General features: G+C 43.7%; 1 protein-coding gene across 2 annotated transcripts in view; it reads right to left on the minus strand.

Annotated features, from left to right (window-relative positions):
• Nucleotides 1–13,297, minus strand: part of LOC140391505 (Golgi pH regulator) — a 74,147-nt gene that overhangs the window by 36,318 nt on the left and 24,532 nt on the right. For both annotated transcript variants that reach the window (XM_072476043.1, XM_072476044.1), the window contains exons 5-7: nucleotides 13,167–13,268; nucleotides 7,617–7,737; nucleotides 3,920–4,000 (exon numbers count right to left, since the gene is read on the minus strand). In XM_072476043.1, the coding sequence (XP_072332144.1) occupies nucleotides 3,920–4,000; nucleotides 7,617–7,737; nucleotides 13,167–13,268 (304 nt within the window). The remainder of the gene's footprint in view (nucleotides 1–3,919; nucleotides 4,001–7,616; nucleotides 7,738–13,166; nucleotides 13,269–13,297) is intronic.

Raw genomic sequence — 13,297 nt, forward strand, 5'->3', positions numbered from 1 at the left:
TGACACCCAGATTGGTAGAGGAGTGAATGAGGCGGAGGGCTGATGTAGGCTGCAAAGAGACATTGATAGGATGCAGAGCTGGGCTGAAAAATGGCAGATGGAGTTTAACCCTGATAAATATTTTCCAATCTAATGGAACTTTCCCCAAATCGAGGGAATTGTAGAAAATGAAAACAAATGCAAATACTATTTCACGAGCCAATTATTTATTAGCCAATCACCAAGGTGATTCATTTTGGTAGAAACATTTTGAATGCAGGTTACAGGGTCAACGGCAGGGTTCTGAGGAATGTGGAGGAACAGATCTTGGGGTTCATATCCCCAGATCTCTGAAGGTTATCACGCAAGTGGATAGAGCCGTGAAGAAGGCTTATAGTGTGTTAGCGTTTATTAACAGGGGGCTTGTGTTTAAGAGCTGCGGGGTTATGCTGTAACTATACATTTGGAGTATTGTGTGCAGTTCTGGTCACCTCATTATAGGAGGGATGTGGAAGCATTGGAAAGGGTGCAAAGGAGATTTACCAGGATGCTGCCTGGATTGGAGGGTAGGTCTTATGAGGAAAGGTTGAGGGAGCTAGGGCTTTTCTCTTTGGAGCGGAAGAGGATGAGAGACGACTTAATAGAGGTTTCTAAGATGATGAGGGGGATAGATAGAGTGGACGTTCAGAGACTATTTCCTCGGGTGGATGCAGCTGTTACAAGGGGGCATAACTATAAGGTTCAGGGTGGGAAATGTAGGAGGGATGTCCGGGGTAGGTTCTTTACTCAGAGAGTGGTTAGGGTGCGGAATGGACTGCCTGCTGTGATAGTGGAGTTGGACACTTTAGGAACTTTCAAGCGGTTATTGGATAGGCACATGGAGCACACCAGAATGACAGGGAGTGGGATAGCTGAACTTGGTTTTGGACAATGCTCGGCACAACATCGAGGGCCGAAGGACCTGTTCTGTGCTGTACTGTTCTATGTTCTAGTACATCCTCCTTCATCCACAGCACACATTATTTCTTCAAAGAACTCCAATAAATTGGTTTAGCACGATTTCCCTTTCACAAAAACATGTTGACTCTGCCTGACCACCGTGCATTTATCCCTGTGTCCTGCTATAACGCCTTCAATGATGGCTTATAAAATGTTCCCACACGACAGATGTTAAAGCTGATTGGACTGCAAGTTTCCTGCTTCCCCCCTCCCTTTTTGAATAAAGGAGTTGCATTCACTATTTTCCAATCTAATGGAACCTTCCCTAAATCGAGAGAATTGTAGAAAATTAAAACAAATGCCAATTATTTATTAGCCAATTATTTTCAGTCCCTAGGATGAAGTTCATCAGAACCCGACAGATTTGTCAGCCCGTAGCTCCATCAGGTTTCTCAGTACCACTTCCTTGAATAGTGTAATTTTCTTGAGTTCCTCCCTCCCTCCCTCCTGATTTACAGCTGTTTCTGGGATGTTACTTGTATCCTCTATAGTGAAGACCGATGTAAAATTCCTGTTCAATTCATCTGCCATCTCCTTATTTTCCATTATTAATTCCCAGACCCGCTTCGTATTGGACCAATGCTCACTTTGTTATCTCTTCTTTTTTAAATATCTATAGAAACTCTTACTGTCTTTACATGTCTAGCTAGTTTGCTTGCATACTCTTTTTCCTCATTATACTTTTGTCATTCTTTGCTTTTTTTTTTAGATATTCTGTCCAACATTCTGACCTGCCACCCACCTTTGTGCAATTATGCTTTTTTTAAAGTTCGATATTATCTTTAACTTTTCGATTTAACCACATGTGGTCGGTCCTTGGAATTTTTCTTTCTTGTTGGAATGTGTATTCTGAAATATTCCCTATTGACCTATCCCTTAATCTCATTTGCCAGCTCACAGTGAGGGAAATGCTTGTGAAAATTAAGGTGAACTCACCCAGTATCTGCAAACTAAGTTGGAGCTAGATGCAGTGTCAGTGCTTTCATGGATCAATCATTCAAGTGGATTCAATCACTTCAGTCAATACAGATGCACATCTACCCAAAGGTCACTGCTGTCATTCTTGCACATTGCTGCCATGTATGATGATATTCATTTATAACAAGGGACGCTTTGTATAATATCACAGAGTAAAATACAAACTGAATTAATTTTAAATATTTGTGGATCTGCTCATGGGAGATTTCAAGGTGCTTGCTTTCTCTGGAGACATATAGTATTATAGAAATCACCATCGAGCCACACACATTGTTATAGCAACACCGTTTGCCGCATACACTAATTTTAGTTGTAAATGTCTTACACACAACACAGGTAAACGTGCTTCGCATGGGTGCATTTGCTTGACAAATATCTCCTCCGTTCAGTAACCAAGATAGTAAAGCTCTCACAACAATCAAAAAAGCACACAGTTTTTCCTATTACTATTTTACCAACAAATTCATAAAAAGGTGTCAAGTTCTCCTGAAGATGTTGTGCGAACATGAGTACTGAGGCAGCACGGTAGCATGGTGGTTAGCATTGTGGCTTCACAGCGCCAGGGTCCCAGGTTCGATTCCCCGCTGGATCACTGTCTGTGCGGAGTCTGCACGTTCTCCCCGTGTCTGCGTGGGTTTCCTCCGGGTGTTCCGGTTTCCTCCCACAGTCCAAAGACGTGCAGGTTAGGTGAATTGGCCACACTAAATTGCCCTTAGAGTCCAAAAAAAAAAGGTTAGGAGTTATTGGGTTATGGGGATAGGGTGGAAGTGAGGGCTTAAGTGGGTCAGTGCAGACTCGATGGGCCGAATGGCATCCTTCTGCACTGTATGTTCTGTGTCTACTGAGACCATAGACACAACTACTCATTGTTCCGCGCCTTATCAAAAACACAGTTGTCAATATCCAGATTTCCAAATGGCCCCATGTGGCTTACGACGGGTGTACTCGTCATCACTATTTTGAGGCAATACCCTATGTGAGTTTGGGGCTGCAATGTTTTATTAAACACTGAATACACTCTCCCCCTGCTTATTCATTTTTGTCCATTAGTATTTCTAATTAAGCAGCCTGAATGCAATGGCATTTTGTTTTGCGCTATCAAATTCAAATTAACAGATAACAGACAGCTTCAAATTGAAAGGAGACCATAAAGAAACAGATGATGAGAAATTCCTCTTGGGTCAACAGGAACATAACTGGAATGTCTATGTGATCACAATGTATGTTCAACAGCATCGTGAATTTCTGTAGTAGCTTTTATTTACTGGCAGGAATGTTGGAAGAATCACGGACATTTTTGTAGAAAAATTCATTCCCAGGAAGTGGGCATTGCTCGTCCCTAAATGCCCTCAAGCAGGTGGTGGTGAGCTGCTTTTTCAGCAGCCTAGACGTGGCAGGAAAGGGGTTCCAGGATTTTGATCCATAAACAGTGAAGGAACGACAATATAGTTCCAAGTCAGGATGGTGTGAGACTTGGAAGGGGAACTTCACTTGATTGATAAGAAAATTGGAAAGAGTGTAAATCCAGCTGCTGATCTTGCTATTAGACGAGAGAAAGTTTAGAACAGTATACTGTTTATACTGCCTATTCCTCTTGATTGAATCAGTCTGAGCTCAGCTTTATGGGGAGTACAAGACAGTCAGGAGGGCAGTAAACAAAAATGCCCTCAGCTTTCTGGAATTCCCTTCCTAAGCCTCTCTCTCCCTTTAAGACATTCCTGAAACCTAGCTCAGTGACCAAGCTTTTGGTCACCTGCCCTAGTGTCTCCTTGTGGTTCAGTATGTTTGGTACCATGTCTGTTAAATGCCTTGTGAGTCGCTACTATGTTAAAGGTGCTATATAAATGTAGGTTGCTGTTGTATTGTTCAAATGCATGGAACTTTCAAACAGAGCTTGGTTACTTCCCTTGAGATTCTGCTGCAAATAAAAGCAGCTGGTGTTCCCCTTGCCGACAGCTCCTACCTCTTCTTCTTGCTGACGATCATATCCATCGTCTGCAGCAATCGCCTCTCCAGTGCAAGGATGTCACTGTCGGTCACATTTCTTGGATTACGGACAAAAGGAGAGTGAAAGGCACATTAGAAAATTAGATACATATCAAAGTCGATTTAAATAGCTATCAATATGCTTCATCCCACACAGTGGAAGAACCCATGACTGTAGAAGAGAGGGTGCATGGATTGAGGCTGCACGTTCTGAAATTACACTGCTCCATAAGATCTTCAGTATGGTCCATAGAGCAGATTTTTAAAAAATCTTTATAATCCGGAGGCCATTTGGTCCCTCATGCATATCATTCAAATATCTATTCATCTAATCCCACTGCCCCAGCTCTTTTCCTGAGCACTGCAACAGCTCCTGTTCAAGTATTTATTCAATTCGCTTTTGAAAGTTATTGTTGAACCTGCTTCCTCCCCGTTCAGAGCAATCCAGGTGACAACCCGCTTTGTAAAAAAAAAAAATAATTCTCATTTATCCCGGCTCTTTTGCTCATGATTTTAATTATTTTCCTCTGATTACTGGCCCTTAAAATATAAAGATTGCTGGATATAAAAAGAAAAGCAAATTACATTTAAAAGCAGCCGGACGTCGGCTGCATTACGGATGCAAAAATAAACACTCTGCAAGTACAAACGTTCTCACTGCTCAACTCTGTGTCTTCAAGCCTTCAGTTCCTTTCCATATACACTTGTATTGTTCCTGCTCCCTCTTTCAGTCGGTCTTAGTCTCTCTGCGCCCCCTCTTCTGTTTACGCACTGCTCTTTGTCCCTCACTGATTTACTCAAATGTCACATTGTAAACTCAAGAAAATAATAGCCAACCCAGGACTATTCTAATATTCTTCATTTAATGGAAGTAGTCTCCAAATGTCATGAAGGTTATTGGCCCAGCTTTTGTGATCAGCACTGAATGAACAGCCCTCACAATTGACCTCAAAAAAGATGCCCACCAAGAATTATCGGGCCCCAAGAACACTGACGGCCGCTATTCAGCCTAGTTTGGACATTCAGCACTAAATGTGACTTGATATGCGATAAAAAGCTCAGTTACAGCTGACTGAAGGTTTAACATTCTCATTGGTCCTTTCACTGAGAATAATGTGCAAACGGTTCAAAGTTCCTGACAAGTCAATTGATTCCCAATGATTTAATCTGTGAAGGCTGCAACAGTGAAAAGTAACCCTGAAAGCACAGCAGTATCTGCCCATGCAGAGTGCTGTGTGGCTTGAAGAGGAACCTAGGACCAGTGGGCTCCCATGACATTGCTACTCTTGTCCCTCTGTCACGACACCCTGGGCTAGTGAATGGTCAATCCCAAGCCCACCTGCCCCGGAGTCACAACACAAGTGGATTAACCAATAATTCTTATAAAAATACCCAGAATCTTTGGCCCTTGTCACCTAATAATCAGTCACCAGCTTTGTAAATGAAAACGCGAGTACGGTTTATTTATAATAACTATCATGAAATATGCAATAAATACAACTGGTTAACGACAAGCTAATACCTAATATCCACTTTAACGTCCCACCCTCTACCCACACACACAAGGCAGACAAACACAGAGAGGTGGAAAGGGGTAAAAATCAGACATGGAGGGAAGAAAGAGTCTTTGTTCTAGATGATGGTTTTAGCACTTTTCTTCACAGTAAACTTGCAGATTAAAGGCTTTGGTTTGTAGCCTGTAATGATCCCCTTGTAGATTCATTCATTCAGGCAGTCTGTAGTTTAAAAATGCATTACTCTCAACGTCCCTGGAGAGGCACCTTACTTCACAACAAACTTTGCTTTCAGTTGTGGTTTGTCTTCAGGCCTCTGCAGCCCCAGGAAAACAGCCCCCAGAGACTTTCGGGAGAGAGAGTCAGCCTTCCGGGGAGAGTTAGCTGAATCTTTCTGGGGAGAGTCAGCTGGATCTTTTTGGACAGAGTTAGCTGGATCCCTTCGCCGTTAATCAAAACTGAAACCAAACTCAAAACTCAGGACTCTGAAAAACATCCCAGTGGGATCAGAACCAATCACCACCTGTTACAGGGCAGAGCACAGCCTTTTGGACCAATCCATTGGCCACCAGCCAATCAATCAAAACGAGGCCCAACCCCATCTCCGTCTTTGGAGGCGGCAAGTCTTCAGCTTCTGTTGGGATTTTCCTGCTTGAATTAAAGATATAGGCTGCTTGCCTTAAAATGAGATGCCCATTAATCACCCATCGATCAAAAATGTAACGGCAAAAATAAAAGAATGCTGGAAATAAGGGAATAAACAGGAAGGATCCCTACATCTCTAGGTGGTGTGAGCGCAGGTAAGGGAGGTATTGTCAAAGTGCAGCGGATGGTGTAGATAAGAGTTAATTGCCAGGGAGACCAATCCTGTTCACACAGAGACGAGGGACTGCCCTTGACATCAAGGCAGAATTTGGCCAAATCTTCTTTCTTCTTCATTAATGGGATGTGGGCGTCACTGGTTCGGCCAGAATTATTGTCCAGCCCTAACTGCACTTGAGAAGGTGGTGGTGAGCAGCCTTCTTGAACCACTACAATCAAGTCAGTGTAGGTGCACGCACAGTGCTGTTAGGGAGTTCCAGGACTTTGACCCACCGGCATGAAGGAGCAGCCATATATTTCCAAGTCAGGATGGCGAGTGGCTTGGAGGGGAAATTCCATGCATCTGCTGCCCTTGTATTTCTAGATGGTAGTGGTTGTGGGTTTGGAAGGTGCTGCATGAGGAGCCTTGGTGAGTTCCTGCTGTGCACCTTGTAGATGGGAAATACTGCTGTCACCATGTGCAAGTGGCATCAAGAAGCCCTCGCAAAATTGGAGTCAATGGACTGGAGGGGAAAGCTCTCCTGTGCTTGGAATCATACTAGCACAAAGAAACTTGATTGTGGTTGTTGAAGATCAATCATCTCGGCTCCAGGACATCGCTCCAAGAGCTCCTCAGTGTAGTGTTTTTAGCCTAACCATCTTTAGCTGCTTCATCGATGCTTTTCCTCCATTATACGGTCAGGACGGAGGATGCTCGCTGCTCATTGACAGTATTCATTTCCAGTCATAGCTCCTCAGTTACTGAAGCATCTGCGACCACATGTAGCAAGACCTGGACAACATTCAGGCTTCGGCTGACAAGTTGCAAGTTATTCATGCAACACAAGTGCCAGGTAACAACCCCATCCAACATGAAAGAATCTAATGTACCAAATAACTCACCTCACGACTCCTGAAATCCTGCCCGTCATCTACAAGGCACAAGTCAGGAGTGTAATAGAATACTCTCCACTTGCCTGGATGAGTGCGGCTCCAACAACACTCAAGAAGCTTGACAGCATTCAGGGCAGGGCAACCCCTTGATCGACATCCCATCCACCACCACCTTAACCATTCACTCCCTCCACCATCAGTACACAGTGGCAGGAGTGTGTACCATCTACAAGATGCACGACCGCAGTTCGCCAAGGTCGATTGAACGCACCTTTGGTGGAGATGGGAGCATTTATTGTCAAACAAGAAAGAAAACACACAGCCTGAAATTGAACGTGAAGCAATGATATTAAAAGTGAAAGGTAGTTCAAATGGATACACACAACAGACAATTCCGAAAATAACAATCGGGGAGTTTGAGGGTACACAGGGCTTTTTACAGTAGTCAATCATCAGCTTCCTCACCTCAGAAAGTATGACATGTAGGTATACGGACAATTTACTGCACCAAAACCTGACAACAGTGCCATTAACGTGACACCAATAACCCCAACTCTGCTGATCAATTGTTCGATTGATAGAATACCTGATGGAGAGAAGGCAAATAAATCAAACACAAATGGATTTGCATGTTAATGATGCCAGGTTTCTAAAATAAAAATGTAACATCACTAGAAATTGGAAATCAATCTGCTATATAGATTTTACAATCAGTCTGGATAACCCTAGAAAAACCAAATAAACCGACGAGAAAATTGTCAGAATGGTTTTAAAAATATGATCATTTTGACGGAGAAGGAAAATACACTGATGTATTGGAAGAGGACAGGTATTTACTATCCAAAGATTCACAACCCTCTGAGAAGAAATTCCTCCTCATCTCAGTCTTAAATTTGCCCTCTGGTCTTCCACTCTCCTATGAGGGGGGACACCCTCTCAGCATTTACCCTGTCAAGACCCTTAAGAATCCTGTATGTTTCAAAGAACAAAGAAAAGTACAGCACAGGAACAGGCCCTTCGGCCCTCTAACCCCTGCCGACCATGCTGCCCGACTAAACTACAATCTTCTACACTTCCTGGGTCCGTATCCCTCTATTCCCATCCTATTCATGTATTTGTCAAGATGCCCCTTAAATGTCACTATCATCCCTGCTTCCACCACCTCCTCCGGCAGCAAGTTCCAGACACCCACTACCCTCTGTGTAAAAAACTTGCCTCGTACATCTACTCTAAACCTTGCCCCTCGCACCTTAAACCTATGCCCCCTAGTGATTGACCCCTCTACCATGGGGAAAAGCTTTTTACTATCCACTCTGTCTATGCCCCTCATAATTTTGTAGACCTCTATCAGGTCGCCCCTCAACCTCCGTCGTTCCAGTGAGAACAAACCGAGTTTATACAACCGCTCCTCATAGCTAATGCCCTCCATACCAGGCAACATTCTGGTAAATCTCTTCTGCACCCTCTCTGAAGCCTCCACATCCTTCTGGTAGTGTGGCGACCAGAATTGAACTCCAAGTGTGGCCTCACTAAGGTTCTATACAGCTGCAACATGACTTGCCAATTCTTATACTCAACGCCCTGGCCAATGAAGGCAAGCATGCCGTATGCCTTCTTGACTACCTTCTCCACCTGTGTTGCCCCTTTCAGTGACCTGTGGACCTGTACACCTCGATCTCTCTGACTTTCAATACTCGAGGGTTCTACCATTCACTGTATATTCCCTACCTGCATTAGATCTTCCAAAATGCATAACCTCACATTTGTCCAGATTAAACTCCATCTGCCATCTCTCCGCCCAAGTCTCCAAACAATCTAAATCCTGCTGTATCCTCTGACAGTCTTCATCGCGATCCGCAATTCCACCAACCTTTGTGTCGTCTGCAAACTTACTAATCAGACCAGTTACATTTTCCTCCAAATCATTTATGTATACTGCAAACAGCAAAGGTCCCAGCACTGATCCCTGCGGAACACCACTAGTCACAGCCCTCCAATTAGAAAAGCATCCTTCCATTGCTACTCTCTGCCTTCTATGACCAAGCCCGTTCTGTATCCACCTTGCCAGCTCACCCCTGATCCCGTGTGACTTCACCTTTTGTACTAGTCTACCATGAGGGACCTTGTCAAAGGCCTTACTGAAGTCCATATAGACAACATCCACTGCCCTACCTGCATCAATCATCTTTGTGACCTCTTCGAAAAACTCTATCAAGTTAGTGAGACACGACCTCCCCTTCACAAAACCATGCTGCCTCTCACTAATACGTCCATTTGCTTCGAAATGGGAGTAGATCCTGTCTCGAAGAATTCTCTCCAGTAATTTCCCTACCACTGACGTAAGGCTCACCAGCCTGTAGTTCCCTGGATTATCCTGCTACCCTTCTTAAACAAAGGAACAACATTGGCTATTCTCCAGTCCTCCGGGACATCACCTGAAGACAGTGAGGATCCAAATATTTCTGTCAAGACCTCAGCAATTTCCTCTCTAGCCTCCTTCAGTATTCTGGGGTAGATCCCATCAGGTCCTGGGGACTTATCTACCTTAATATTTTTCAAGACGCCCAACACCTCGTCTTTTTGGATCTCAATGTGACCCAGGCTATCTACACACCCTTCTCCAGACTCAACATTCACCAATTCCTTCTCTTTGGTGAATACTGATGCAAAGTATTCATTTAGTACCTCGCCCATTTCCTCTGGCTCCACACATAGATTCCCTTGCCTATACTTCAGTGGGCCAACCCTTTCCCTGGCTACCCTCTTGCTTTTTATGTACGTGTAAAAAGCCTTGGGATTTTCCTTAACTCTATTTGCCAATGACTTTTCGTGACCCCTTCTAGCCCTCCTGACTCCTTGCTTAAGTTCCTTCCTACTTTCCTTGTATTCCACAGGCTTCGTCTGTTCCCAGCCTTTTAGCCCTGACAAATGCCTCCTTTTTCCTTTTGACGAGGCCTACAATATCTCTCGTTATCCAAGGTTCCCGAAAATTGCCGTATTTATCCTTCTTCCTCACAGGAACATGCCGGTCCTGAATTCCTTTCAACTGACACTTGAAAGCCTCCCACATGTCAGATGTTGATTTACCCTCAAACATCCGCCCCCAATCTAGGTTCTTCAGTTCCTGCCAGTATTGTTATAATTAGCCTTCCCCCCAATTTAGCACATTCACCTCGGACCACTCTTATCCTTGTCCACCAGCACTTTAAAACTTCCTGAATTGTGGTCACTGTTCCCGAAATACTCCCCTACTGAAACTTCTACCACCTGGCCGGGCTCATTCCCCAATACCAGGTCCAATACAGCCCCTTCAATGAGATCATCTCTCATTCTTCTAAATTCTAACTAATCAAGTCCCAACCTGTTTAACCTTTGATCATAAGACACTCTCTCCATCCCTAGTGAACCTTCTCTGAACCGCCTCGATGAAATAATGTCTTTCCTTAAATAAGGGGACCAAAACTGCTCACATTGCTCCAGATGTGGTCTCACCAGTACCTTGTACAGTTGCAGCAAGACTTCCCGACTCTCATACTCCAACTCCCTTGACATACGTGCCAACACTCCCTCGCCTCCCTGATTACCTGCTTCCCCATGGGCTACTTTTCTGTGTTTTGTGCACAAGTCCCTTTGTTTTACAGTTTTCTGCAGTTTTACTTAATTAAATAGTACTCTTATTACTTTGTTCTCCCTTCCAAATGAACTTCACATTTCCCCATTTGACAACCTTTTGCCCACTTACTTAACCGATCAATATCTCTTTGCAAACTCTTTGTATCCCTTTCCACCTATTTTTGTGTCAGCTGCAAATTTGGCTACTGTACATTCGCCTCCTTCCTCCAAGTCATTAATACATATTGTAAACAGCTGATTCCAGCACTGATCCCTGTGGAATCCCACTGATTATACGTCGCCAATCTGAAAAAGAACCCCTTATCCCCACTTGCTGTTTCCTGCCCTTTAGCCAATTCTCTATCCATGCCAATATACTACCTTCAACACCTTGGGCTCTTATCTCATGACTTAACCTTGACGAATGCCTTCTGGAAGCCCAAATACACACATCTACTGGTTCCCCTCTATCCACTCTGATTGAGACTTCCTCAAAAAACTCTTGATATATTAATCAGTCACAATTTTCCTTTCATGAAGCCATGCTGACTCTGTTCGATTAGATTACGCCTTTCCAAATGTGCTATTATTTCCTTAACAATTGATTCCAACATTTTTTCCAACAATAGATGTTAGGTTAATTGGTCTATAGCTATCTGCTTTTTGCCTCTCTTCCTTTTTGAACAGGGGTGTCACATTGGCAGCTTTCCACTCCTCCGGTGCTTCTCCAGAATTCAAGGATTTTTTGAAAATTACAATCAATAACATCCACAATCTCTGTAGCTACTTCTTTAAGGATCCTAGTACTCCAGTCAATCGCTGTCTTGAACATACTCAGTAACTGGACCTCCACAGCCTCAGGGGATGAGAATTCAACAGATTCCCCACCATCTGAGTGAAGCAATTCCTCCTAAATGACCTGCCCCTTATTCCGAGACTGTATCTCCTGGTTCTAAACCCCCAGCCATGGGAAACATCCTTCCTGCATCTACCCTGTCGAGCCCTGTAAGAATTGTGGATGCTTCAATGCAGTCACCTGTCATTCTTCTAAACCCCATAGAATACAGGCCCAGTCTCCTCAATCTCTTCTCATCGGACAATCCCACCATCCCAGGAAAAAGTCTGGTGAACTCTGTTTCAATTATTTCACGAGATGTAGGTATTTCTGGCTGGGCAAATATTTATTGACCATTCCTAATTGCCCTTGAGAAAGTGGGGTGAGCTGCCTTCTTGAACTGTTTCACCTTCTCTCTGGAAAGTGTGTCCCTCCTTAGATAAGGAGACCAAAATTGTACACAATGTTCCAGGTGTGGTCTCACCAAGGCTCTGTAGAACTGCAGCAAGACATCTTTCTCCTGTACTCAAATCTTCTTGAAATAAAAGGATGACATATGATTTGCTTCCCTATTTCCTTGCTGCACCTGTATGCTAGTTTGCAGTGACTTGTGTACAAGGACACCTAGGTTCCTTTGGACATTAACTCATCATTTGCACTTCTGTTCGTCCCAGCAAAGTGAATAACTTCACATATTTTCTCACTAAATTCCATCTGCTATGTTCTTGCCCACCGACCTATCACTGTGGGGAAGCAACAGCAGATCAGGTCACATGCCTGCTCTCTCAGCTGTATGCAAGTCAAGGAGGGGGTAAATTAGAAATGTTACCATGGGACTGCAGAATGCCGACAACTACTCAAGAACATAATAAATCGGCGCAGGGACACTGGCAAATATACAAGAGGGTGGAACGCTTATCATAAAAGACTGGGCTTTGAAAGAGGCCGGTATTCTGGCCTTTGCGTCCCTGGTAGCCCGGCGAAGAACTCTGCTTCAGTGGAAGGATGCGAGGCCCCCAAGCGTGGAATCCTGGATTAACGACATGGCAGGGTTTATTAAATTGGAGAAGGTGAAATTTGCCTTAAGAGGATCTGTGCAAGGGTTCTTCAGGTGGTGGCGGCCGTTCCTAGGCTTCCTGGCGGAGCGTTAGGAGATGGTCAGCAGCAGCAACCCGGGGTGGGGGGGGGGGAAGTTCGTGTCTAGTAGGGGATGCACTATTGTTTACTGTTTAACGATTATTTGTTTATTTATGCGCTTTTGTTCTTGTTGTTTTATTATTTGTGTAAAGGGGGGGTTCTATTTTCTGTTGTGATAATCTGTGAAAAATTTTGAATAAAAATTATTAAAAAAAAAAAGACTGGGCTTTGAGTTGGGAATCAATGGTGAGGTTTAACTAAATTTCCTCCATCGTCCCTTCATGGCTGCGAAAGTGCAGTTCAATCCATCAGATGTTTTTGTAAAAACTGTGCAGCTAGTTTTCAATTGTAAAATCAACCTTTCCTCAGTATATTATTGGTGAAATTATAATGCCATAAATCATCTTCACAGAAAATTGAAATGGACTCACCATGTTTTGGGCTTAGGATGGGAAAAGGATCTCCAAGCTTCCAGAAAAAGTACATGAATGCCAACCAAATGACACATGCAAACAGGAATCTCTTTCTCTGTACTAAAGAAAAGATACAGGTTATTACCAGA

This window comes from Scyliorhinus torazame, chromosome 15 (assembly GCF_047496885.1).
Source record: "Scyliorhinus torazame isolate Kashiwa2021f chromosome 15, sScyTor2.1, whole genome shotgun sequence".
NCBI classification, from domain to species: Eukaryota; Metazoa; Chordata; class Chondrichthyes; order Carcharhiniformes; family Scyliorhinidae; genus Scyliorhinus; species Scyliorhinus torazame.